General features: G+C 30.6%; 3 protein-coding genes across 3 annotated transcripts; 2 read left to right on the top strand and 1 right to left on the bottom strand.

The window, feature by feature from the left end:
* Positions 1-273: 273 nt before the first annotated feature.
* LOC125073466 (coiled-coil-helix-coiled-coil-helix domain-containing protein 7) lies at positions 274-1,641 on the top strand. The gene is made up of 3 exons (XM_047684308.1): positions 274-400; positions 474-572; positions 712-1,641. The coding sequence occupies exons 1-3, from the start codon at positions 359-361 to the stop codon at positions 826-828; spliced, it is 258 nt and encodes an 85-aa protein (XP_047540264.1). The 5' UTR covers positions 274-358; the 3' UTR covers positions 829-1,641.
* A 3,741-nt stretch (positions 1,642-5,382) lies between these two features.
* On the bottom strand, positions 5,383-11,318 carry LOC125073336 (ethanolaminephosphotransferase 1-like). Its single transcript, XM_047684123.1, has 9 exons — positions 11,014-11,318; positions 10,578-10,646; positions 9,511-9,733; positions 9,101-9,254; positions 8,435-8,543; positions 7,732-7,889; positions 7,233-7,410; positions 6,090-6,266; positions 5,383-5,495 (listed from the first exon to the last, which is right to left on the bottom strand). The coding sequence occupies exons 1-9, from the start codon at positions 11,068-11,070 to the stop codon at positions 5,433-5,435; spliced, it is 1,188 nt and encodes a 395-aa protein (XP_047540079.1). The 5' UTR covers positions 11,071-11,318; the 3' UTR covers positions 5,383-5,432.
* A 5,048-nt stretch (positions 11,319-16,366) lies between these two features.
* Positions 16,367-23,966, top strand: LOC125073319 (caspase-1-like). The gene is made up of 5 exons (XM_047684098.1): positions 16,367-16,800; positions 20,564-20,742; positions 21,018-21,172; positions 21,565-21,945; positions 23,703-23,966. Exons 1-5 carry the CDS (start codon positions 16,407-16,409, stop codon positions 23,893-23,895), a joined length of 1,302 nt encoding a protein of 433 aa, XP_047540054.1. The 5' UTR covers positions 16,367-16,406; the 3' UTR covers positions 23,896-23,966.
* Positions 23,967-25,399: the final 1,433 nt, after the last annotated feature.

Below are 25,399 nucleotides of genomic sequence, written 5' to 3'. Positions count from 1 at the left end.
CAGGTTTAAAGTGAAATGAAATATTATTTCTAACGGTATAAATCAGACTATATTTAATATCGAATAATAATTTAAAGCCAAACAAATTCGGAGTCTTTTTTTGTTGAAAAATCGCTGTACAGCGGTAGCATTAATTGTTATTCCGTCAAGTTACATACTCAGTATATTTATACTTTTTGATGTTATAAATTATTCATTACCTGTTATTTGACTGTTGACAGTTCGGCTTGACAAATAACATTTTATAAAAATGTAAATTAAAAAAAAAAAAAATGTAAACTTCAAAGTCATAAAATGTTTTCAAAGACTGGAAAGTAATATTTCTAAATAAAATTGAAAAATAAATAAAAAAAGAATAATGAAAAACACTGACGCCGAACGTTTGAATCCATGTTTTAAGGTTTGTAGCGTAATTCAAAATTCATTACAATTTTAATATAATTATATAACTATTTTAGTAAATGTTTTTATAGGAGCAGGAGCAATCTTATCAATGCTTGAATAAAAATGGATTTGTTCAAGAAAAATGTGAAGCCTATTTCGATAATTACAACACATGTAAAAAATTCTGGGTATGTAAACTTTTGAAAAAAATTAGCTGTTTTGATAATTTAGCACAAAGGCTACATGAATATTTTTTATTTAAAATCGTCCAACTGAATGATTAAAGCCTAAGGTTCCTTTGAATGTTTCTATTTTTTTTTATTTCAGGGTAAAGTGTTCAAAGATAGAAAAGCTAGAGGTTTAACACCTTATTTACCAGATATTGCAGATAGAGAAAGAATAAAAGGAGAGTATATACAGAAAATAAAAAACAATACAGTGTAAATGCATAAATATATTACAAAATAGTTAGTACAGTGTGACAGCTAATAATTATTATAAAATGTATATACACTAGTTATATTAAAAAAAAGTATTGAAAATAGATATTTGAAACAAATATATGAAAATGCACAAAAGATACTGACCAACTTTAAGTTTCAAAAATTGCCTAAACATTAATGAAAATTTACTTCATTATCAATGCACCCAATGACAAGACAGGTAGAACACAGTGCCTAGTGGAACATCACTGGCTATAATGCAATATAATTCTAAATCATTGAATACTGTATTCATTATTAATTCATATTCACAGCTAGTTAGATTGTGGGATTATTTTTTGGCATGAATATATGCATAATTTACGGTTGTAACAAAGACTAATAACAAGCATTGTATATTTATTAATATTTTTTTATTTTCGATGAAAATGAACTGTATGCAGCTAAAAATTGAATATGTTTAAATATACTTAAACATCAAAGAAAAATAACTGCCAATACAGAAGTACCAGAAAAGAGTTTAGGTACAATAAGTTCATATAACATAAGAAACTATATTGCTATGACACATGTAAAACTTTTTTAAATATTAAAGTTGTTTTACATCATTATCCAAACTACAAATCAAGTCTCAGAAGTTTGGTTTCATGTCAAACTAAACTACTGATACAAGAGGATCCATTCACATGCATTATATAAAGCATTTTATTTCAAAGACTGCTTTCTGTTAAAATTGAGCATTAAGATGTATTGTAAATAATCATATTTTATTAAGAAATAAAAATTCTAAACAAATTCAAGGTATTTATTTATTTAAGCTTAGTTTCATGATATAGAATAAAACGACAAAGATTTATAATATTATATTTTCATGTGAGTGTGTTGCGATAAGCAATGACAGTGTTTTGTCCGTGTAAAAGCGTTTTTCTAGCTAGCTAATAATTATACTATCACATTTGATCAAGGCAGATTGGGAAGAACATGTTTCATCTCGCACACTCCAAATTATATGAAATTTCACATTCTTGCTGTAAACGACATTTATTTTTATTAGTATATTGTTTTGTTCATATCAATTGAATTTGTACAAAGCTTCATCCATTTTTTTCTTAAAAGCTATGTTTTTTTTTAATGTTGCCATAATAGAAATAAATAGTGTAAAAATGTAAATTCAATTTGTACAAATTCTGTGGAAATGGACTATAGTAACATAAGATGCCTATCATTACAGAATTTATTTTTAAAATAGAGAGTACATACCTATTCTAATAAAAATATAAAACAGACCAAGCAAATGTGGCTAAATTCAATCAAATTTGTACAAAAGATACATTTTATTTTAGTAAATTGTTGTAGTAGTTGTAATACACTCCTTATACTAGATAAAGAATACTTAAGCATATTCTGATGCTGTTGTTTTGACAAGACAAATAGTTCTTAATTTTTGCCCATTTATTAGTTTAAAATAATAAACACTTAGATATAGAATTAATGTTTTATACGAATTTGATTGAATTTTTGATTTAGAAAACAAATTATATTTCTGGTGGGTTAAAATCAGACTTACTTTAGTGATGAGGTCTGTTTTTACAAATTTATGTAAAATTAATTTAATTCAGAATCGTGACTAGGATCATTAGATAAATAATTGATTATTTTTTATTATATGGCAATGTTATTTTGTTTAAATTACATTTTCAATGGACGATTTTCACTTCAAATGTTTGGGTTCTGAGCCACTAGTGGCGTTAAAACTCGAATTTTGTACAACATAATATACAGTAACACATTATTGAAAAAATAAAAAAAATGCAAACAATTTAAAGTGTCGCTTTGAAAGTTGCAACATGGGTGTGGCTTTATTTTACTCTGCCAGTAATTACACTGTTAAAGACAATACTAAGGTATAATATATGTATATTTTTATACATTTATATGATTATATTCATAATTAAAAAATATAAATATTTTATTTACAAAAATTGTATTTTTTGCAGGTTACGTCAATGACCTTGGCGATTCAATTTTAAACTATGTAATACTAGCTGGCAGAATACCATAGATACACGCCATAACAAAAACGAAAAAAGTTATGTTGCTTATCGTTATCTAATGAGTAATATTTAAATTTATATAAATCACATAGCAATGAATGAACGTCACAATTCTTGAAATATAACACAAATATAGCGTAATACAAACGAGTATTGCAAGTTAAAATTATAATATTAAAAAAAAAATAATCTCATTGAAATACTTTAAAAGGAATACGCATTATGAAAAAAAAATTGTTCAGATTAAATATTACTCTATAAAAAAGTAGCCATTAAAACTATGTTAAGGCGTTTTATTAACAAAAATTATCAATATTTTCCAATTGGGTCGTAAGGAAATTCGTGAAACCAAAATAGTCATATAAATATAAAGTGCTTATACAAAATTAATTTCTTATTATTATTTTAGAAGAAATGTATACAAGTAAAAAAGCGATCGAGCACACTTGCGCGACGATTAAACGTCAGCGTGATATACATGTAAAGCTACAGACACACTTATGCTCTGGGGGGCGCAAGATCAACTCTAAATTTGACAAAAATATTGCTACCTTTGTTTAAACTTACACTAGAACTAGCTTTATTTGTGGTTCTGTCAAATAATTATATAAATTAGTGAAAATAAACATCACCAAGAAGTGTTAAATTTAGCGTTATGAAATAAATACATTGCAATAAGTGTAGACGTAGTTTTACAAATAATTTCACTATAAAACAATTACGCTGGTGTGTTCATTGCTTAAATATGCAAAAAGCATTATTTAATTATATAATTTTGTACACGTTATAATACAAAAGTATTATTTAAAATATAAAAAATTAGCGTTTTTATTAGTCATGTTAATTATAAGTAGTCTTACTTATTTTATTGGACGAATATGTCCAATTAATATATTAGTATTTCATACTTACGAGTAATCATTTTACAATAAATATTGTTATAATAGATAAGGCTGAACAACCTCGCGTTTTAGTCCAGATTGAATGACTTTAACTGAGAATTCTATATAAATGCAAGTAGAATAAGAAATTTGGCTAAGTATTTACTTGCTCATAACACAGTACTTGAGCAAATAAATTCTAAACAATAATTATCCGACTCTTACAAAGCAGACTTTTACTCTAATCCGACCATTAAAATAGGGGTTATGTCTTTAGTAGATCACTGCTTATTTAGATATACATATGTCACATATATATAGGATGTTTTATGTTTGTATGGTCAACTGCAAGTATTCATTCGAAACATTTACTTAAAATTGTAAAATGATTCAGTAATTAGTTGCACATAAAAATTCTACTCTAATAAGCGAGTCCTATTGCGAGTACCGACGCTTGTGTGCCAACGGTACCACTCGACACGGCCAGCACGTCTCATTTTAGAAAGCTTATAGCCTACATAGTAGATCATTATTATTGCCATAATATATGGGGTATTCCCAATTATATTATCCCATAACACAATTACTTATATTCCATAATAAAATTTAACTCGATATTCCTTTATATTGCTTAACAGATAATGTATTAAAAATTAATATTCATCTCTGCGTCGTCATTTAAAATATAAATGCTTGCTAATAGCAATTATTAAAAAATAAACAGTTATCTGTGGCAGAAAAATTTGCATTAGAGCATCATTAAGATAATAAATTATTGGAATAAAATATTGCTAAATTATCAATATATGAAAAAACAAGTAAATATAAGTTTCATAACTAATTAAATTTTTTTATATACGGTGCATGCACAATTTGTATATATTTTTAATCAACCTGTATATGTTATATAATATATTAAATTAAAGCCGATCAACCGGAGAACCAACACGTGAGTCTGTTCTTCAGCTTTGCCTGTTACAATAAATGTTACTTAGCCAATATAAGTTATAAATATAAGCTGCCGTTTATTTAGTATGCGTATTCCCTTCGGAAACTTAATTAATGTATATTAAAGATAAATTAATACAAATATAATTAACGATTAACACACGAAATGATATATTCATTAAATGAATTCATCAAATTATAATAGTAAATTCGGAGACAATGCGTGCTACAAACACTTAAACAAAAATGTGTGCAGATAAAAGAAAGTGTTCCAAGAAATTCAATTTTATGTCAATTACTTATTGTACACATTTTTTTTAAACATAACATTGATCAATTAACATAGCGCTGAAAAAATAATACAAATAAACACACATAATTTTTTTTTTTAATGACATAGAATATAATATTATTTCATTCAAGAATAAAATCAAAACTTACATTTTTAAAATGAATGCATTTTTTCAGTTACGTCAGTCTGAACAATGTGTATATTTATATATTTATTGATACATGAATTTAATGTCAGCGTGACTATGTTGCCATATGTTATGTTTTATTGCATTATTACCATTCTTGTATAAGATATTGTCAATGGGATGTTTCTATGCAAAATTTACTAAAGTAAATAAAAAAATATATCATTTCCACAGATTTCAGATTTTCAGATTCCACAGAAGGCATTCAATGTTATGTTATTAGCACGCACTGTCATCTAAGAGTCAATCTGAACGTTGCTTTATGTGGAAACAGTTTATTCGGAAGTGGTCACACATTTGCCTTACCTGAAAATTATGTAAAAAAAATTAAAACATGGATTGTGTGTATGAAAGTAATATTTGTTCGAAGTAATGAGTTAATGTTGTGGAACGTTGGAATAGACTAAAAATTGTACTCAAAATAATGCTACAGTTTTAATTTATATGTATATGAACTATGTCATTAATTTGGTTCATAACAAATATTATTATTAGGTTGGTTAATTTGTTGTTTTAATTTTATGAATCCCTTCCGAGTTAAGTTGTAAAATGCTTGAGACAAAGGGTACTTGAATAAGTTATATTTTTATTTAATTTTGTGCACAAGCTTTGACCAAAGCAAATTTTAAGTATGTGCAATAATCTAACACTAATCAAAATATAAACACTAATCAAAATATATATGAATTAAAAAAAATCATCTGATACAGTATTTTGGGTCACGATGTTATCGTTAACTTAGCTATAACGACATTTATACACTAAGATATTTTTTTTTAAGTCCCTGACCCATCAATAATAATTGCAATAATTCGTGACTTTGACCTCACAATAACATCCATTATCATAGTCTTAATAGTTATGGTACTTACTGGTTTATTTAACATAAAAAATACTCACCACACAAACCCCATAGTGAATATGAGCCGCAATACTCATAGAGATCATAGTGTAAAACATTACTAATTCGTAGTTGGGGAAGATGAGGGACATTATAGTTGCGGCCGACAAAGGCCAGAGCAACCAGTTAAACATTTCACACCGCTGGTTGCTCATTTGGCTCACTATGAGACGGCACTGAAAATAAAATACACATTGAGCCAACATTAATGTCAACAGTTCTTAATCAGTTACACATTTAATCGTGAAATTTAGACTATATTGACGAGAGCACTGACATTTGCTAACTTTTTATTTGTATTCATAAGACTAATAGTTACAGTATAAAATAAACAATAGAGCTTTAATACGAATATTAGCGTTTTAGTATTTGCTGGTTATTTTGCTAGGTATAACCCTCTTTCTAGTTCTACTGCAAAACAGCAATACTTTATAATAAATAACATGCATAACTCATTTCCGTCCAATTTAGACCTCCAAACAGTAAGGTGTTAGCGGTCTGCATTGTGAGCCAGTGTAATTATAGGCACAAAGGGTATAACATGTTTGATCTAAGGACTTTGAATGCAGTGGTTTACATTTCCTATAGTGTGAGTACCTAAGGACCGCGTAGTCTTTGCGCAATATGTCGAGCAATCTCTACTAATATATATATGACAGTAAAAGAAACAAATTTGATGAAATTTGGTATGAAGTGAACTTAAACTCCAAGGAAGGACACAGGTTACGTTTTTAATGCCAACACCTGACTGACAAAAAAGTGATATGAATAAAATGAATGAGCCGAGATGGCCCAGTGGTTAGAACGCGTGCATCTTAACCGATGATTTCGGGTTCAAACCCAGGCAGGCACCACTGAAATTTCATGTGCTTAATTTGTGTTTATAATTCATCTCGTGCTCGGCGGTGAAGGAAAACATCGTGAGGAAACCTGCATGTGTCTAATTTCAACGAAATTCTGCCACATGTGTATTCCGCCAACCCGCATTGGAGCAGCGTGGTGGAATATGCTCCAAACCTTCTCCTCAAAGGGAGAGGAGGCCTTTATCCCAGCAGTGGGACATTTACGGGCTGCTAGAATAAAATGAAAGTGTTTATGCGTATGACCAAAGTATCAATAATATTTTTTTATTTAATACTTACTGCAACGTTACTGAACAGCGTGCCAATGAGTAGGAATAAGGCACGCGGGTCACAGTCCGGCAACCGATCCGACTTGTGGACCCATATCGAGCAAACGACCATCATGCTTAGTAGAGACCACAACGGTCGTATTGCTTCAGTTGTGGAGCGCATTTTTCCTGTCCTTAATTTATACGATCTGCGAATATTTGTAAATAATATTTAATCGTAAAAATTTAAAATAAAAATATTAATTATTTAAGTCTCCTAACAGGCTCATAAAAGCATGTTTCAGTACCACCAGTGGTACTGGTTCGGAATGCAATGAATGAATTCTACAGACAAGAAGAAGTAGTTAGTCTTATTCACTACAATACAACACATGAGTATGTTCATTACATTTATAATTTATCCTGTATAAATGAATACTAACAGGAAAACTCGGAACATAAGTGTATAGATCAGCATATTACACATTCAGTAGTGTTATCATTAAAGAAATTAAACAAATATCACTTACTGGTATATATTATATAATGAGACAGGTAAATTAGTGAAGACACCTGTAAAGTATATGAGCCATTCGAACGCGTTGGCGAGAGTGTATCCACCGAATAAATAGCGCTTGTAGAAACCGGTGCCTCTTAAACCCGTCCATAGGAAGACTAATGTTGACGTCTGAAATTATTTATGAAATATTTAACTTGTTTTAGAAAATCATTATTCGGACCACCTGCGGAAGTAAAAGTTTTATCCATAGGACTCCAAGAAATAGATAACCACCTTACACCGACATTGCACTGTAATATATAGGATCTAAGTTGTTATTTTGTTATACCTATTCTCATATACATGGCTCACAGTAGACCACTATGAGCCAAAGTACAACTATGGTAGTAAGACATAAATTCCTCTTCTTTTTTAATATTAAATAACAATCTTCCTACATATTATTCTGATGATAGAGTATAATGTAAATTTTTTTTTAACTTAATTAGGGCGCAAAGTCTTGACATATATTAAAATAATAATAATTTAAAAAACAAATTGAAATTTATGTTCGAATTGAATTAAGGGATAAGTTAATATTAACAAAATTTTAATACATGCTGTATAAATACAAGACGCTTAAAAATCTTTTCACAAAATAAGTAAAATAATATTTTTAGACTATTTAGGTTTTATTATGTGGTAGGATTTTTTTAAGCTTATTTAATACTCACCCACATACTGAAATCGTAACCCCACGGTAGAAATAATACGCCGGTATTGTACTTTTCCCAGTGGCTCAGATAAAAATTGATTAGTAGATTCCACATCACATAATACATTCTGAAAAGAAGGATGAAATTATAGCATAATTATTTGTAATTGTTGTAAATACCATTTAGAGATTTTTTTTTTATTACTTATAAACTTATAATGTAGCATTCCTATTAAATAATATAATAAAAAATAAACGTCAGAAAGAAGAAATATCATAACAATTAATTAGACACTAATTGCTATGATTATAATATATTTTTTTGGTAATATTGGTAAACACACCTAAGCAAATGAGCCACCTACTGTTAAGTGGTCAGTACCTCCCATAGGTGCTGTAAAAATAACTATTTCTAACATGGCTAATGCACCACTACGTTGGGAACTAAGATGTTATGTGCCTTGTGCCTGTAGTAGCTGGCTCACTTACTCTTCAATTCGGTACACAACAATACTAAATATTGCTGTTTGGCAGTACAATATCTGATCAGTGGGCGATACCTACTCAAACAGGGTTGTCAATACATTACAATTATAACAACAAACAAACGTAACAATTGTAATAGTTGGTACTAATGTGGATACCAATGAAACATTTTCTGCAAAATAATAAATGAAGAACTTACCTAATAGGTGGTATAGAGAAGTCTAAACGTCCAAAAATGGAATAAAGACAGGCTGGTATAAAGAAAACTGAATATGAATCAAGTCCATGGTCAAATAATTCACCTAAAGGTCCAGAGGTCTGCGTCCGGCGCGCTTGCTTGCCATCAATACCATCTGAAAATATATATATCTCTGTAAATATTCCTTCCAACTTTTAGGTAGAGAGAGTATTCAAATTGGTTGAATTTGACAAATATAAAATTATCTCTCAACTTTAAATAAAGAAGTATTTTATTAATGCATTAATCCTACCCAACAACTATTGATGAATAAAATTAATATTAACTTAACTTTCTATTAGTCTATAACTTATATAATAACTTCCAGTTTACTTAAAAATATAAAAAAAATTATAGTTGTGAAGAGTTACCTAGAGTGTAGGCTAAGAACAGGAATACTGCTAAGATGTACCACAGAGACTGGGGAATGACTTCCATATGCCCGTTCAGGGGTTCTGTAGATGTCTCATTGTGAACTTTAGTGCTGGCAGCCAAATAGTCGTAATCATAGTATGATAGCAGCACAAAGTCAAGTACTGTCAGCATAAACCCAGCGAATGTCAAAACATTTGGTGCAACCCATCGTGGTATTATCTTTAAGAGAAACAAGGTAACAATGGAATAATTTAATTAGTTTCAAAGACTCGTAATTATTTTTTATTTTATAATGGCAGTTTTAAGTAGTCTGGTAACTAGAAGAATTATCATTCTAAATAATGAAATATATCACTTAGGTTTATTAAGATCTCTGACAAGAGTCGTATAGATAGAACTTGTTGGTTAAGTTTATTTAATGATTGTCAAGTTCAAAAAAGAATTGATGTTGGTACTTATAAAAAATTTACTATTAGACATTAAATGTAAAAGTAAAAATAAAAATCAATATGTAAGGTTTATTATTATTTAATTTACTACATCAACATCTTATTGAACATTTGAAAACACAAAGAATATTAATTTGTTTGGCTGGAAGGTTTTTTTTAAATGCAACACAATGGTACACAGATATCAACAACCTTATTAAATAAGACACTATTACACAAGTATTAGCCACACAATTTGCTTAACTGTTTTATGTATGTCTTCGTATTTTTTGCTCTGAGGTAAAAAAGTGTGTACCTTATATCATTCTGCTAAAGTAATTTGAAATTACAAAAAAGTAACAAATACAATGTGTCATAATAAAATAGTAGTTTTAATTACCAAATTCAAGGTTAATGTACTATGAAGTTATTTGCATTTATGAATGTTTTTTTTTTTTTTTTGACTTATATAAATAAATATATTTATTTTTAAACGGTTATTGACCTATAAAAAATTGAATTTATAAAAATTTTCAATGGGAAGTACGAATTTTCAAATGTGAACATAAATATGACAAACTTGTAAATAAAGAAGTATTTAAAGTTTTATATATAAAAATAAGAATGAATCATACCTCTACGACTTTATTCCAAAAAGGGTGCATTACATAAACACTCAGGGGGCTCGTATCTTTTGACATATACTGAAATAAAAAAATAACTATAAACAGGCAATTATTTATAAATAGTACTAATGGCAATATATCAATGAATTATTCTTAACATTACAAAAAATATAATAAGTACTTTTTTGTTATCAATCATTCTGTAAAAATCTAAAATCAAGTATTTCTCTCCAATAATTGTAATGTTGCATGTTTATTTGAATACATTGTATGCAATTCTGTGTTAAAATTATCGGTAAATTATTCCAAATAGTTGAATTTTAATTACTAGTTGCAGAAACTAATGGTAAGTGCAGTATAATGTTGCGTAAAAAGATCGATTTTTAGGTTATGTCTGAAAAATATATACCCATAAATGGATTTTTTTTAAAGTAAATTAAATTACCTTGTAATTGTCGAAGCCCTCGAGATGTTCCCGGCTGAGATATTTATATTGAAACATTTTTACGGCTTTATAACTTACGATAACTATGCGGATAAAGTAACTATTCTATTTTTAAATGCTTATGACTAATTGAATATATTTATTGTATTTCATGTTTTCACTTTGTACAGCCTAAATTGTTTGGAGATATTTGTTAAAATAGGATATAAATAAATATTGCAAATTTGGCTTATAGATAGGTAGTATACATATGGTATACAGTACTTGTAGTTTGTACTACCTATAACCTACTAGCCAGTAGCCACAGAGTAGCTACTAGTCAATTGGCAGTTAGCAATATGGCAGTTCTTTTAAAAAAAAGGTTAGAACTTGTCACAGAGTATAGTTAGTATTTGAAAGTACTGAAACTGTAATATTAAATATATTTCATGAGTCAAGTCAAGTTTGTATATTGTTGTATGTCGTGTAGTGCAAGATTTGTACCGATATAGCCAAGAGGAATCGATTTGACATTACTTTTATAGAATAAAAAATATTTTTCTTTCTTTACTAGTCTCGACATCATTTGAAATTCAAATGTTGTGTAGTAACAAGTAAAAAGTATGTTGCACTCGGATTGTTTGTATTATGAGAGCGATATAAATTATTAGCGTTCGAACATTTAAAGAGTGCCGATTGTAGAAGCTCTGTGCATGGCCCGCGACAATGTTGGTCGGTGTCAGGTAGAGTTGCATATCGATAGTCTATCGATAGACTATCGGTAGACTATCGATAGTTAAGGTGTAAGCGATACTATCGATAGTCTATCGATAGTGTTGTCACGTGTCAATACTATCGATAGTATCGATACTATCGATAGCTTCCCATGAGCAATACTATTGATACTATCGATAGTTTTGTAAAAACCATTACTTTTAACCTAAACTATCGATAGTATTGATAGTTTTGTGCTATCGATAGCCAGTAATTTCCGATAGTATTACTTTCTCATGATAAGTAATTTAGTAGGCCAACTATAGAGTATATTTAAATAAATGAAATTAAATTTATAACAATATTTGTTTTTAGAATTAAGACATTTTGTGCGGAATAAGGAATAAAGAAAAATTTAAATGTGAAAAATGTTGTCACTATTTTTTGTGTTTGATTTATGTATAAACATTATAACATTAAAAAATCCCTTAGGAGAACGGTGGCATTACAATGAAACTTTTTTGTAATCTTGAGTGTAGCGATTAGAATACATTACGAATAGAAACTGGACAATTTCCTGAAGTTTGGAAAGAAACATGAGTTTATTGCTAATTATCGCCCATTTTCAATAATTTGTGCTATGGCTTAAGTTTTCGAATCCCTAATTTATACACATATATATAATTACGTCAAAAATTATATAAATGACAATCAGCATGGATTTATAAATAAACGCTCTACTATGACCAATCTGTCGCTTCATGTTTCTAATATTTCTGAACGTATTGATAGTGGTCTTCAAATGGATGCCATATATACAGATTTCTCAAAGGCCTTCGATAAGGTTAATCACTGCATTCTTTTAAATAAGTTGAATATGGTATTTCAGATCGACTGCTGGAGTGGTGCTAAACTTACTTAATGGGTAGAATCTCAAGAGTGGTAATCCACGGACACAACTCTAAACCATTCGTTGCTTCCTCGGGAGTCCCACAAGGATCGAATTTAGGGCAATTGTTTTTCAATATATTTATTAATGATATTGTACCAATATTTAAGGATTGTCACGTGAGTTTGTACGCTGATGATCTAAAATAACTAGAGTAATAAAACAATTTTCTGCTGTTGTTGTATTACGGAAAATCTATGCAAATTACAAATGTTATCACATATACGAGGTTTGTTCAAAAGGAAAGGTGAATTTTGATTTTTTTTGAAAAGTATTTATTTATTCATCATTATCCATTTTGTCACCTTCAAAGTAATCCCCCTCAGATATACAGCACTTATGCCAGCGCTACTTCCAATCCTCGAAGCACTTCTGAAATGCGTTTTTCGGTATGGCCATTAGCTCGTTCTTCGATTCCGACTTTGTCTCATAAATAGTAGCAAAACGCTTTCATTTAATTGTTCTCTTCAGTTTTGGGAATAGAAAAAAGTTGCAGGGAGCCAAACCTGGTGAATAAGGTGGTTGAGGCATGATTATGGTATTGTTTTTGGCCAAATAATCACGAACAAGCAATGAAGTGTGAGCTGGTGCATTATGGAGATGCAGAATCCATGATTTCTTTTTCCATAATTCCGATCGTTTGAGCCGAATTGCTTCACGTAAACGTTGCATAACTTCCTTGTAGTACTCCTTATTAACCGTACAACCTGTTTCCAAAACCATTTTCTTCACTGTTTCGATGGTTTCTTCATTTATTGACGTGGTTGCAACTCCCGGACGCTCATCGTCTTCAGCATCTTCTCGGCCTTCTGTAAAGCGGTTGTACCACTTATAAACACTTTTTTTTGACAAAGTAGACTCACCAAATGCCACAGTCAACATTTTAAGTGCGTTGGAGCACTTTATTCCGTTTTTAACGCAAAATTTAATACAGATTCTTTGATCCATTTTTTTTCAAAATTAAGAAATCGAAGAACACACAAAAACACTACTAACCTTTTCAGTTGTCAAAAACAAACCACTAATCCAAAATGGCTGATAATGTCAACATATAAGAAACATATGTGTACCAACATAATAAAAAGAAAAAAACGATGATCGAGTGTACACTGCCCGAGAAAATTCAAAATTCACCTTTTCTTTTGAACAAACCTCGTATATATCAAATTTACTCGTAAAAAAAAATTATAGCATCCAAATATTATATAAAAAATATAGAATTAAAGGTAGAGTACAGGATTCGTGACTTAGGCATCACATTGGATAATAAATTGAATTTCAAACTGCATAAAGCTCTTGATATAGCAAACAAATCACTAGGCTTTGTTCTAAGGTGCTCCAAAGATTTGAAAAGGAGTGAAACTGTCCTAATTCTCTTTAATTATTTCGTGCGTAGCAAATTGGAATATTGTTGCTTAATTTGGTCACCTTGTCAAAAATTAATTGAGTCGAGAATATACAAAAAAAATTTCTTCGTCAACTATCATATAGATTTAGGATAAATTCAAAGTCTTATAATGAAAGATGCAATTTGTTCAATATACAAAATCTGGAAAATAGACGAAAAATTTTGTCAATGAAATTTTTATTTTATTTATTTAATAATGATATTGAGAGTCCGAAACTTTTATCAAAATTCTATATAAACGTCCCTCACACTAATTCCCGTAATATGAGCCATTTCTTTTATACCATTATATAAAACGCAACTAGGTAGGATTTCCACCATATCGAGAATATCATTCTTATACATCACCATCAGTATTAAAGTAAAAGATTTAGACATATGTCACGATAGTCGACCTCAATTCAATCGAAAAATAAGGAATTTCATTTGTGCTCAATTCTAATCATATGGTTTATCTTATTAATTATTATATAATAATTTAAAAAATGTATTGTATTTCTTATTTTCAATTTTTATGCTTATGTTTAATTCATATTTTCAATAATTACATTGTGTAATATGATAATAATGCACGGTGAGACTACCTAAGTAGTAGAACTTTTGCCTTGATGATTTTGAAATGTAATTTTTTATTTTTTATTTTGGATGTGATATTGTATCTATTGTTGGTTGTCCTAATGAAAATAAAAAAGGGTAAGTTTAAAGTTGGTAGTGCAGATTTCATTGACCTTCTATGATTTTTCATGGCATAGAAGTTGTCTTCCGTGACATATCTGGAGCAAATATTGTACTATTCTCTCTAGAAAACCATTCCTCTCCGTGAGCAATTGCATCATAGCGCCCACACTTTCTGGTTATTGCGGGTACCTATACAGGTGATGTGTTATAGCGCCATCTAGTAGCAAAATACAACAAGTACTCCTATAATCACATGTGCCTAGTGTAATCTTCCATTGTGATCGGTCAAGCGGTTTTATATAAAATTAAATGTTGACATATATCAACATTTAATTTTATATAAAACCCAGTGTCAGAGCGCTCCGACTCGTCCAGATGAAGTAAAAAAAATATTTACTTTCAAATTGCAGCTCCGCCTATTGTCTTCAATCTAAACCACCCACTCAAATACGCACAAAAAATTCATCGAAACAGTTTCGGCAGTTTAGGAGTACAGTTATATACACACATACAGAAGATTTATATATAAAGATAATACAATGCCGTAATTTTTTTTAGTAATAAATCGTATAAGAGTTTTTGCTATCTGTTTTTATAAGGCTGTCATGTAACTGCTGAACCATTTGATCGATTGCAGTGGCGTATCTATCATAGTGTAAGGCGGCACGCTGCGCTAGGCCGCTAGGTAAAACTGAAGGTACATTAAGAGTAACATATTAAAAATAAAACTCTGAGATGTTTATTAAATTACATTATTATGCTTGGAATACTAAACGATGACAAGGCCTATGTTATTGACATATTATATTAATTACAAAATGACATATCTATATACTTTTTTATAAATAGTTGTCAATAAATTTCAGGAAGACTTGACTTTTTACATGCAATGCCTCACCAATCTATAGATGTCATACTTACACACAATTAATATGTAGATACTTCATATATTTGTTTTGAGAGTTACTGAGGCTCCTGAAAGGCATTTCCTCGCATTTAGAGTCAGAGATTACTCAGACCTGTTAGGAATACATCATATTAGTAAAATGTAGTAAAATTGTCTATTACTAAATCTCATTGTCTTTGATTATGGGTTATGGATGTTATGCCGACTAAGATTCTGTAGTAATAATAAATATGGAAATAGATTACATAGTAACTAAACAAGAATCAAAACTGATCATTACGCAAGGCCCGGAAGTGGTGGTCCTCTAAGGGGAATTCCGTGTTGAATCGGCGATAGTAAATAAGTGATTATTTCTGATTGTGTTTTACACCCGATGGTAAAATCATAATGAATATCATTTTGGTAAGAATAGACATTTAAATATTCTTGAGTGATGTAATAATAAAGAACTAATGAAATATTAGTAAATTTTATTATAAAGATAGGAAATAAATGAACATATACAGCGATTTGGTTAAGCAGCGTTTATGTATGGCTTGTGCCTCTTTGTCTGTGTTTACTAAAAAAGCAGTCACTTGAACGGTTGGATTAAGAATATGAGTCACACACTAGAAATAATCGTTCGATGCTGATATTTATATGTATACAATATGTTGCATCGTCATTTCGATAAGATAAAAAAGATCGATATAAATTTTAATCATTTCTACGAGTGCAAGTAGTGTTTGACAACGTTAATAATATTAAAAAACGTTATAATGGAAAATGAAGATTTAATGGCGTATATATATTCACGTGATAGTCACGATGGCGAATTGTCATCTTTGCCGCAAATAAATGATGAAAATTCAGGTGATGATGCTGAATGTAATGATAAAAATACAAGTGAACCCGGAACGCCGACCCCTGAAATTGAAAAGACATTGTACAATACAAGAGCTCTTAACAAAACTGATTCGACGTACAGACTTGAATCATTTCAGAAACACTATATGATGATATTCAATCAAGAAAACATCGTTGGATTCAATCCACGGCTAGGAACTGAAAAGGATGTCTCAGCACTTTGCAAAACTTTCTCGGAATATAACTTTGAAATCAACGTACATAAAGATTTGACGAAGTTACAAATAATGGAAGAACTTAAAATATGTAAGTATACTGGTCATATTTTCACACACATTGTTAGCGAAAATGTAAAGGCGAAGATATGATATTAGTTATTACACAATTATTATGTTTGACTGCGTAATATGTAATACTGTTTTTATAATGAACTAACGTCCCGCCCTGGGTGCAATGATGATACTGCAATGGTTCACAGTTTTTGTTATTAGACAATACAATTGTAATATCTTCGAAAATATTCATTTAAATGATATGCTGTAAAGACCCAATGCTGTATTGCTAAAATCGCTTCGTAAAACAGCCATTATTTCTCAAATGTAAAAAGTAAAGGATTAAAAATGTATCGTGGGTTATTGTGGGTTATCCCTAAGAGATATACATACACCATCACAGATTTTTGTGGATCTTTTTGAGTACAATACTGTACATGATTTTGATGTATCTCGTAAGGTTCAGTCAGCGTTTGCAATGTAAGGAATGTCGTATCACAATAGAAAAGTCTAAAATTATTTTAACCTTCCTCTTCAATCACTCTATCTATTAAAAAAAACTGCTTCATAATCCGTTGCCTAATTTTAAAGATCTAAACATACACATGTACAGACAGACAGTGAAAGCGACTTTGTTTTATACTATGTAGCCATTTAATATAAGAACAAATATAACTTTGACAAAGGTTTATCATAATCATATTTAAGGGTGAACATAAAGGCGTAGTAGTACTCAGTGGTAGGGCTCTGTGCAAGCCAGCCCACTCATCATATATTCTACCACCAAGCATCATTGCGAGTGTGCCAGTGTAACTACAGGAACAAGGAACATAATAACTTATTAATTGGTAAAAAAACAGTTTCAGTTATCCCCCGGTTATGTTCGTTTATACTGAAAACGTAATGATTAATTATATGAGAATAAATAGTTTGCTTTCTTATGTGAACTTTTACGTGGTCGGGTTTTTCTAGAAATAATATTTAGATTTTATAAAATATCACCAGAAATTGAACCAGATGATTGACCAGTGATATTTTTAAACAAATTTACAAATCGAACACACTCAGACAAAACTAAAACAAAATAAAGTGATAGTCTTCCCCACTCCAATAGTTTTGTCTTCTTCCTCTCTTACAATATATATATATATATATATTTATATATCTTTCACCGCACATATTGTGTCTGTTTTTTTCTAAGTTTCATTTATCTTATATACGTAGTAGTTCGGTCAAAATAGACATTTGAATTTACAATAATTCGCATAGAGTGCTATCTTAAAATAACATGAGATAAATATTGTAGATCTTGCAATTGTCGTCAAAAAATGTTAGAGTAACTTTTTCCTAAAAACCACCATTCCTGTTACCACATTAGATACATCATTAGCATTAGCATTAGTAGCCCGTAAATGTCTCACTGCTGGGATAAAGGCCTCCTCTCCCTTTGAGGAGAAGGTTTGGAGCATATTCCACCACGCTGCTCCAATGCGGGTTGGCGGAATACACATGTGGCTGAATTTCGTTGAAATTAGACACATGCAGGTTTCCTCACGATGTTTTCCTTCACCGCCGAGCACGAGATGAATTATAAACACAAATTAAGGACATGAAATTTCAGTGGTGCCTGCTGGGTTTGAACCCGAAATCATCGGTTAAGATGCACGCGTTCTAGCCACTGGGCCATCTCGGCTCTTAGATACATCAAAAATGATCATATGCACGCCATATGATTTTTTTTATTGCTAGCTTTTATCGTAATTTTTTTTGTAAAAGGTCTAAGGTATAAGAAGACGCGTAAAAATATTCGTAGAATATGCCAATAGAAGAAAAAGAATTACACCGAGCATTTCTTAAGATTTTATCATCCTTAAATAAGATTCTAATTAATAAAATTAATTGTATATAATATAATTATGATTTTTTATATTTGTCTACTGCGATACCATTTAACACTTGTAACTAACGCACATAAATGCGTTTTTATAAAACAGCTGTGAACTATAATAATGACAGTTAAAGTATTTCTGTGGCAGTTTTTTAACATATCCTGTTTACAACTCGGTTTCTATTTGTCATCAAATAAGTGCATTACTCATTAAATATATTTTATTAGTGCTTAGGAAATAATGTGAAGTTGTTGTTTCCGGCTGTAGTCGAGCATCTGATATGGAAAGAGAATTAAAGTTATAGACAACAAATGTAGTTCCTTGAAAACCTATAGATATATACTTTAAAATATATAGAACAAGCTCGCAGTTGCGTGTGTTGTTGACTGTTCGTTAGTTTGTAGGTATAAAAAGTAGCTTACTTTGTTGGAGTTCAAGCTTGTTTCGTACCAATTTTATTTACATTAGGTTCAATGGTTTGGCCGTAAAAGAGCAAAAGACAGACAGAGTTATAATATTAGTAAAGATTTGTATACATAAGTAAGGAGTTTGTATTCGTGTGTTCGGTGTAGAATAATATAGTTTGTTATTTCTCTTTTAAGTTACCTGTCGAAAACACTCATAATCATACATTCTAGTGCCAGGCCTTTTGTTAGATCCATTACATACGAAGGCGCGTTCACGTTATACTACAAGCAAAACTTAAAAACAAAGGTAATTATACAATCAAATTTGTTGTTGATTTTACTTTATTTACTCCTCTAAACAGAATAAGACATAATATTAATATGAGTCACTCAATATATATGAACGCCGATTGTTTAACGGAAGTATGTATATAGTTACGTAGTTTAATAACGGAACAAACGAGGCACCTTAGCAATATCAGCATTAAACTTGTGTGTATTTGACAATTATCCAAATGGCCATTGACCTTTGTCAAAAAAAAAAAAAACGATTTTCTTGTACTAAATTTCAAATATCCTTGAAGTCATCGCGTTATCGATAAAAAGACGATAAGATAAACCAAGGCATGATAAATTATAATAAAACGATGTTATGAATTGTTTTCTGATATGACAGAATCAGGGGGGGGGGGATCATCCCTTTTGTTTTTATTTGAATTTGATTGAATAATGATACGAAACGTTTAAGTTTATATTACTAACAAAATTAGATTTGTAATTTTTATGTTTACATTCGATATTCTTTACTTAAAAGTAAATTTATAAATTTAGTTAAATATATTTGGTAGGTATGCAAATTATTATTGTTTCAATGTTAAACGATTTTATATCAGATTATATGCTTAGTGCTAGCCAACCTGTATAGCTACTAATTATAAATACTACTAATAAACAGTAATACCAGCAATCCTTACTATTATTGCGTGAGTGAGCCAATGTTACTACAGGCACAAGACATCACACACATCACTCACACACATCTTAGTTCCCTGGGTCCGTGGCGCATCGGCGATGTAAGGGATCCTTAATATTTCTATGCCATTGTATACAGTAATAACCTACCAAGTAATCCTAATAATTAATTAGAGTATATAGTACCGTATGAAAGTAAAATATTACATGCGTAATTATTATTATTACATAAGGTTGAGATTTAAATTTAACTACGATCAAATGTTATATACCAATTTTTCCGTAAATGTTGATAACACAATATTTTAATTCAAACATAATGATAAAAAAACAGTGGGACGCTTAAACAGGAATCATTTAGTTTACAATCAATTATATATTTTTTTTATACGTGCGAGATTTCCTCGCAATGTTGTTGCACCTGAAAATTCAGTTGTATTTGCCCGAATTATCTGCAACCTCCGCCTAAGTGGTCAAACCACTGTGTCTAACAAATCCTCATCTTACAAATAATTCTTAATTATTTCAGTGTCAGAGAGAGACTTCACAGATTATGGGTGTATTGTAATAGCGGTGCTTACACACGGGACATATGGAGGCCTGCTCAGGGCGAAGGACATGCAATACAGCGAAGGTGAAATAATAAACCATCTCAAAACTCATGACAAGCCCACGTTGTTAACCAAACCGAAGTTCCTAATAGTTCAGGTAATATTCTTGTATCATGTTCTTACATACAAAGGGTATAAGTATTTAATTTATTATTATAACAACAAAAACGTCTTGTCAGTTACAATTCGCCATAAAATTTAGATTCGTGGCATCGTTGTTTCCTGTTTTTTCAGGATTATACGTGAATTTGCTATTCTTAATTTTGACAAACTTTATAGATTGATTTGGAAGATGAACAAAGCCAATTCTGCCCTGGCAGTGCTGGCTTTATTCATCTTCCAAATCTACCTATAGTGGATAAATATTTCCAGGCATGTCGAGGGACGAGACCGATACGAGGCATGGTTGTGGCACGAGTAGGAAAAATAAGCAAAGATATCGATAAAGATGAAGAGCCTTATACATTACCAATTGAATCTGATATGCTAATTCTTCACAGCTCATACAGTGGTAACCCTTCTCACAGGTAAGATTAATCGTTAGGAATTTGAAGAAAAATAGATTATTTTATATCAAGAAAAGATGGTAGTTTTCCTGTAGATTGTAAACATAGTTTTGTAACATTCCGTAAATATTCTGTTAATATAACTTAGCTGATCAAAAAGGCCCTCTATCCTCACAAAGATAGTGTGGAATATTGGTATGGGTTGGTGGATACAAATGTGGTCGAAATCCGCTAAATGGAGCTCTCCTCACGATGTTCTCGTTATTTAAATTAAGCACCATCAAAACCCAGGAATCAAGTCAAGTATTAAATAAACAAGCATTTCAACTAAAAATGTAAACACTTCAATATAATCAGCAAAGGCAAAACTTTGTAAAACAAAAACTTTTCTCATAATCCAAAAAAATTTTCAGAGACGAGCTCTACGGTTCGTGGTTAATACAAGCACTTTGCGCTGAAATCACAAACAGTTCTCCAGCACTGGACCTTGAATCTATCTTAACCGATGTCAAAAGAAGAGTTGCAATCGACAGGTCCCATAAAGTATACAACAAACAGACGTACGAGATTGACATAAATAAACAAATGCCAGTGGTGACGTCGACGTTAATAAGAAAACTTTATCTAAGGAAGTATAATGATGAACAATCATCGCCGGAAGTTCATTGCGATAGAGGGTTGAATTGTCAGAACGAAGTTTTCGATGGTGAAGTACCAGGAACTCCCCTGTTTCCGCAACTTGGTCCTTGTTTCTGCTTCTTAAATCATTACACGTATTTGAAGCAGTGTTTAAGGTAATTCTTCTTCGTTATATTTATTATTGATCTTATGATTTTGACTTTTTACAAGATTTTATTTTAATTTCGCCTTATATTTCCGAAAAATCTTACAAATTAATTTTAAATCAAAGCGAAGCTGAAATGGTGCACATATTTTTAACAAAATATTATCTCGTTTAGATATTATTGTTATTTATACTTATATACTTGCTTTTACAAACATTTTTGAATTTATTTTTTTTATTTAAGTAAATATTCATTTAATATTTACTAAATAGTAAATTGTGATGTATTGGTTTGCTCGGAAAAAGCTTGCCGCTTTAGATATTTCATTTATACTAACATTTTTTTCCTTCTTTTATTACAAGAAAAATTTGACAAAAATTTGACAACAAAATTTGACAGTTAAAACGATATCTTTATATTGAAATTACTTTTGATAACAATAACGCAATGCAATACGCAGATCTAGGCAAATCTTTATAGTGTAATTTACTAGGTGCTGCCTTAAACTTTTTTAATTTATCTTTAAACGATTAGCGCAACATTGTAAAACATAAATGTTTATTTATGGTGGCTGGGTACTCACGAAAGTTTTAGTGCGACCGTTAATGCTACGGAAAACACAAAGTAATTTGTATTTATGCACACTTATGATCTATGTATGAATCTCTACTTATAAATTTAAAATTTTCTTAAATTCAGAGTACATTATAATTCAAGGGTAATTGTAATACAATCTCTATGATGCATTGTGCTTAAAACTTAACGATTTAATATTCCTCCTTGTTTTATATTTGGTATTATAAGCTTATATGGATATACGTAATAGTTATATTTCACGTTATAACGCATGATAGGATTAGCAATTCAATGATAAGTGTTTATTTCAACCCCAAAAATCATTTACATTTTATACAGAAACGCATCGAATTGTTTCGAATTAATTTAAATTAGTATATTTGATATTTAAGTTGGAGATAAGAAATTGGTATTTTTAATGCCTAGTGACAAAGTCGGATCTTGTTACAGCAGAAGTAATCGCACTAGGCGTTTAATGGCGCTAAGTGACACCAAATTAGGATTATAAATTTCATCACGAAATCTTTTACGAGATAAGTGGGATTACGTGGCAAAGGCTTCAGTGGCACAGGATTATTTTTAGATAAGATTATAATGAGATAATCAAGACCTGCATAATGTGTCAAGACAATGATTAAGGCGTTAATTCCGACAAAAGTGCACTGAAAGACAGCAATACTCAATGTTGATAAATAGCCAGACAGCTGGAGCTGGTAGCAAAATTTTGTGATGTCTGTTTTAGTTCGCCTTTGCGACTGGAACTATCTTTACGTTTAAATCGAGATAAAAGTCGATAGAATCTCGATTTAGATCCACGTCAAAGCTAATACTAAATATTTTTCCTTTAACCAACCTTGACATTTTTTAGATAGAAATCAAGATAAGATTGCTTCTTATCCTACTCCTCCAGAGTAGTATTCTTGGACTTTGTCCGATGGCTAATATTAACAAGTATATACTATATATTGTTTATAATTCATCTCGTGCTCGGCGGTGAAGGAAAACATCGTGAGGAAACCTGCATGTGTCTAATTTCAACGAAATTCAGCCACATGTGTATTCCGCCAACCCGCATTGGAGCAGCGTGGTGGAATATGCTCCAAACCTTCTCCTCAAAGGGAGAGGAGGCCTTTATCCCAGCAGTGGGACATTTACGGGCTGCTTATGTACTATATATATTTATTTTACAGGTATGTAGTGGCGGAGAATTCAGAGGACAGGGTGGCGAAATCATACCTAGATATAAGCGAAACGTTGGAAGATAGTGACGATTTCAATGCAACTAAAGAGAAGTTGGCAACTCTTATTTCAGAACACCTTTCAAGTTACGCTGGTAGCTTAGACTTTTATAAGTATCTGTATCTATATAAGAGAAGGCTTTAGCTTTATATTTGTTTAAGTATGTAATATGTTAAGCATTTTGTGATAATCGTAATAAATTTATTAATAGTATGAAAAAACGTTTTTCTTTTTGGATATATGTACATCTGGTTTTAGGTAGTAAAATATTTTTTGTATAATCTGTTCAAACTTTTTAACTTTGCCTGTAACTTAATCTTATGTTAAAAGATAAAAAATAATAAGTATTTAATTACACAATATTAAAGAACATATAGACGTCCTTCCTTGGAGTCAAAACTTGCTTCATGTCAGAATACATCAAATTCGGTTCAGTGTTTTATTCGGGAAAGAGCAACAGACAGACAGTTACTGTGGCATTTATAACATTAGTATGGATAAATAAGCGTGGATAATCGTTCATTTCCATACAGCACATATAAATGTGAATGTTTCATGTTGGTTCTCGGTGGTATTTTACAGCCAACGAGTAATACTTAGTATTTATGTGATCCGGCTTAAAGTGTCTTTAAGCCAGTTTCATTACGACGACTTCCGTGGTCGAGTAGTGTGTACACCGGTTTTCATGGATACGCCACTCCGAGGTCCCGGGTTCGATTCCCGGCCGAGTCGATGTAGAAAAAGTTCATTAGTTTTCTATGTTTTCTTGGGTCTGGGTGTATGTGGTACCGTCGTTACTTCTGATTTCCATAACACAAGTGCTTTAGCTACTTACTTTGGGATCAGAGTAATGTATGTGATGTTGTCCAATATTTATTTATTAAAGACACCTTAGTTAGGCGTCTTAGTTCTCTAAGGAATGGTCAATATTTCTAATAACGTCAATATATATGGACGGTGTTACTACTTACATAAAAATACGCCTATCTGTTACATAAAAGAAAACTTCGCAACATACCGAACCGCTTGAAGCTTTACATTTAATTTAATTCTGTTACATGACGATGCAAAAATGTTTATAAGAGCCTACTTGAATGAAGAATCATTTATTTTTATTATTTGATTTGTTACTAATTGCTACCGAAATTTGTGCGGTTGACACAAGAATAAATAATTTAATTTACTTTTACACTTGACGGGTCCAATCTAATCCAGAGACCTATTTACACAAAGAAATATCGATATCGTTCCAGCTGTTTAGTATGAGTTCAGTTTCATAAAGACGTATAGAAGTCATATTTAGATAAATGTAAGAATGCTATTTCAATCAGCTTTAATATATTTAAACACAAAACAATATTGTGAAAATATTGAAAACAGAGACAAGAAAACGAGATTATTTTAAGATGTTTTATTTTTTTAATATTCGTTTTACCCATGCATAACCCTGAATATGTTATGTATGGAATAGACCGAAAAGAAGCCATTATGGAAAATTTCCCGACGGATAAACTTTATACTTTGATAGGTCCGATACGAACATTGGTAGAATATAATTTCCAAGCCGGTAGATTTACATTTAAATCATCAAAAAATGCTTTCGTGAACCTACTTGAATATAGAATATTTTGAAGCGGACTATAGAACC

The sequence above is a fragment of the Vanessa atalanta genome, chromosome 24 (genome assembly GCF_905147765.1).
Source record: "Vanessa atalanta chromosome 24, ilVanAtal1.2, whole genome shotgun sequence".
In the NCBI taxonomy this organism is placed as follows: Eukaryota; Metazoa; Arthropoda; class Insecta; order Lepidoptera; family Nymphalidae; genus Vanessa; species Vanessa atalanta.
Note: the sequence above shows the minus strand (reverse complement) of the source record. Positions and strands in the feature narration are given on the sequence as shown.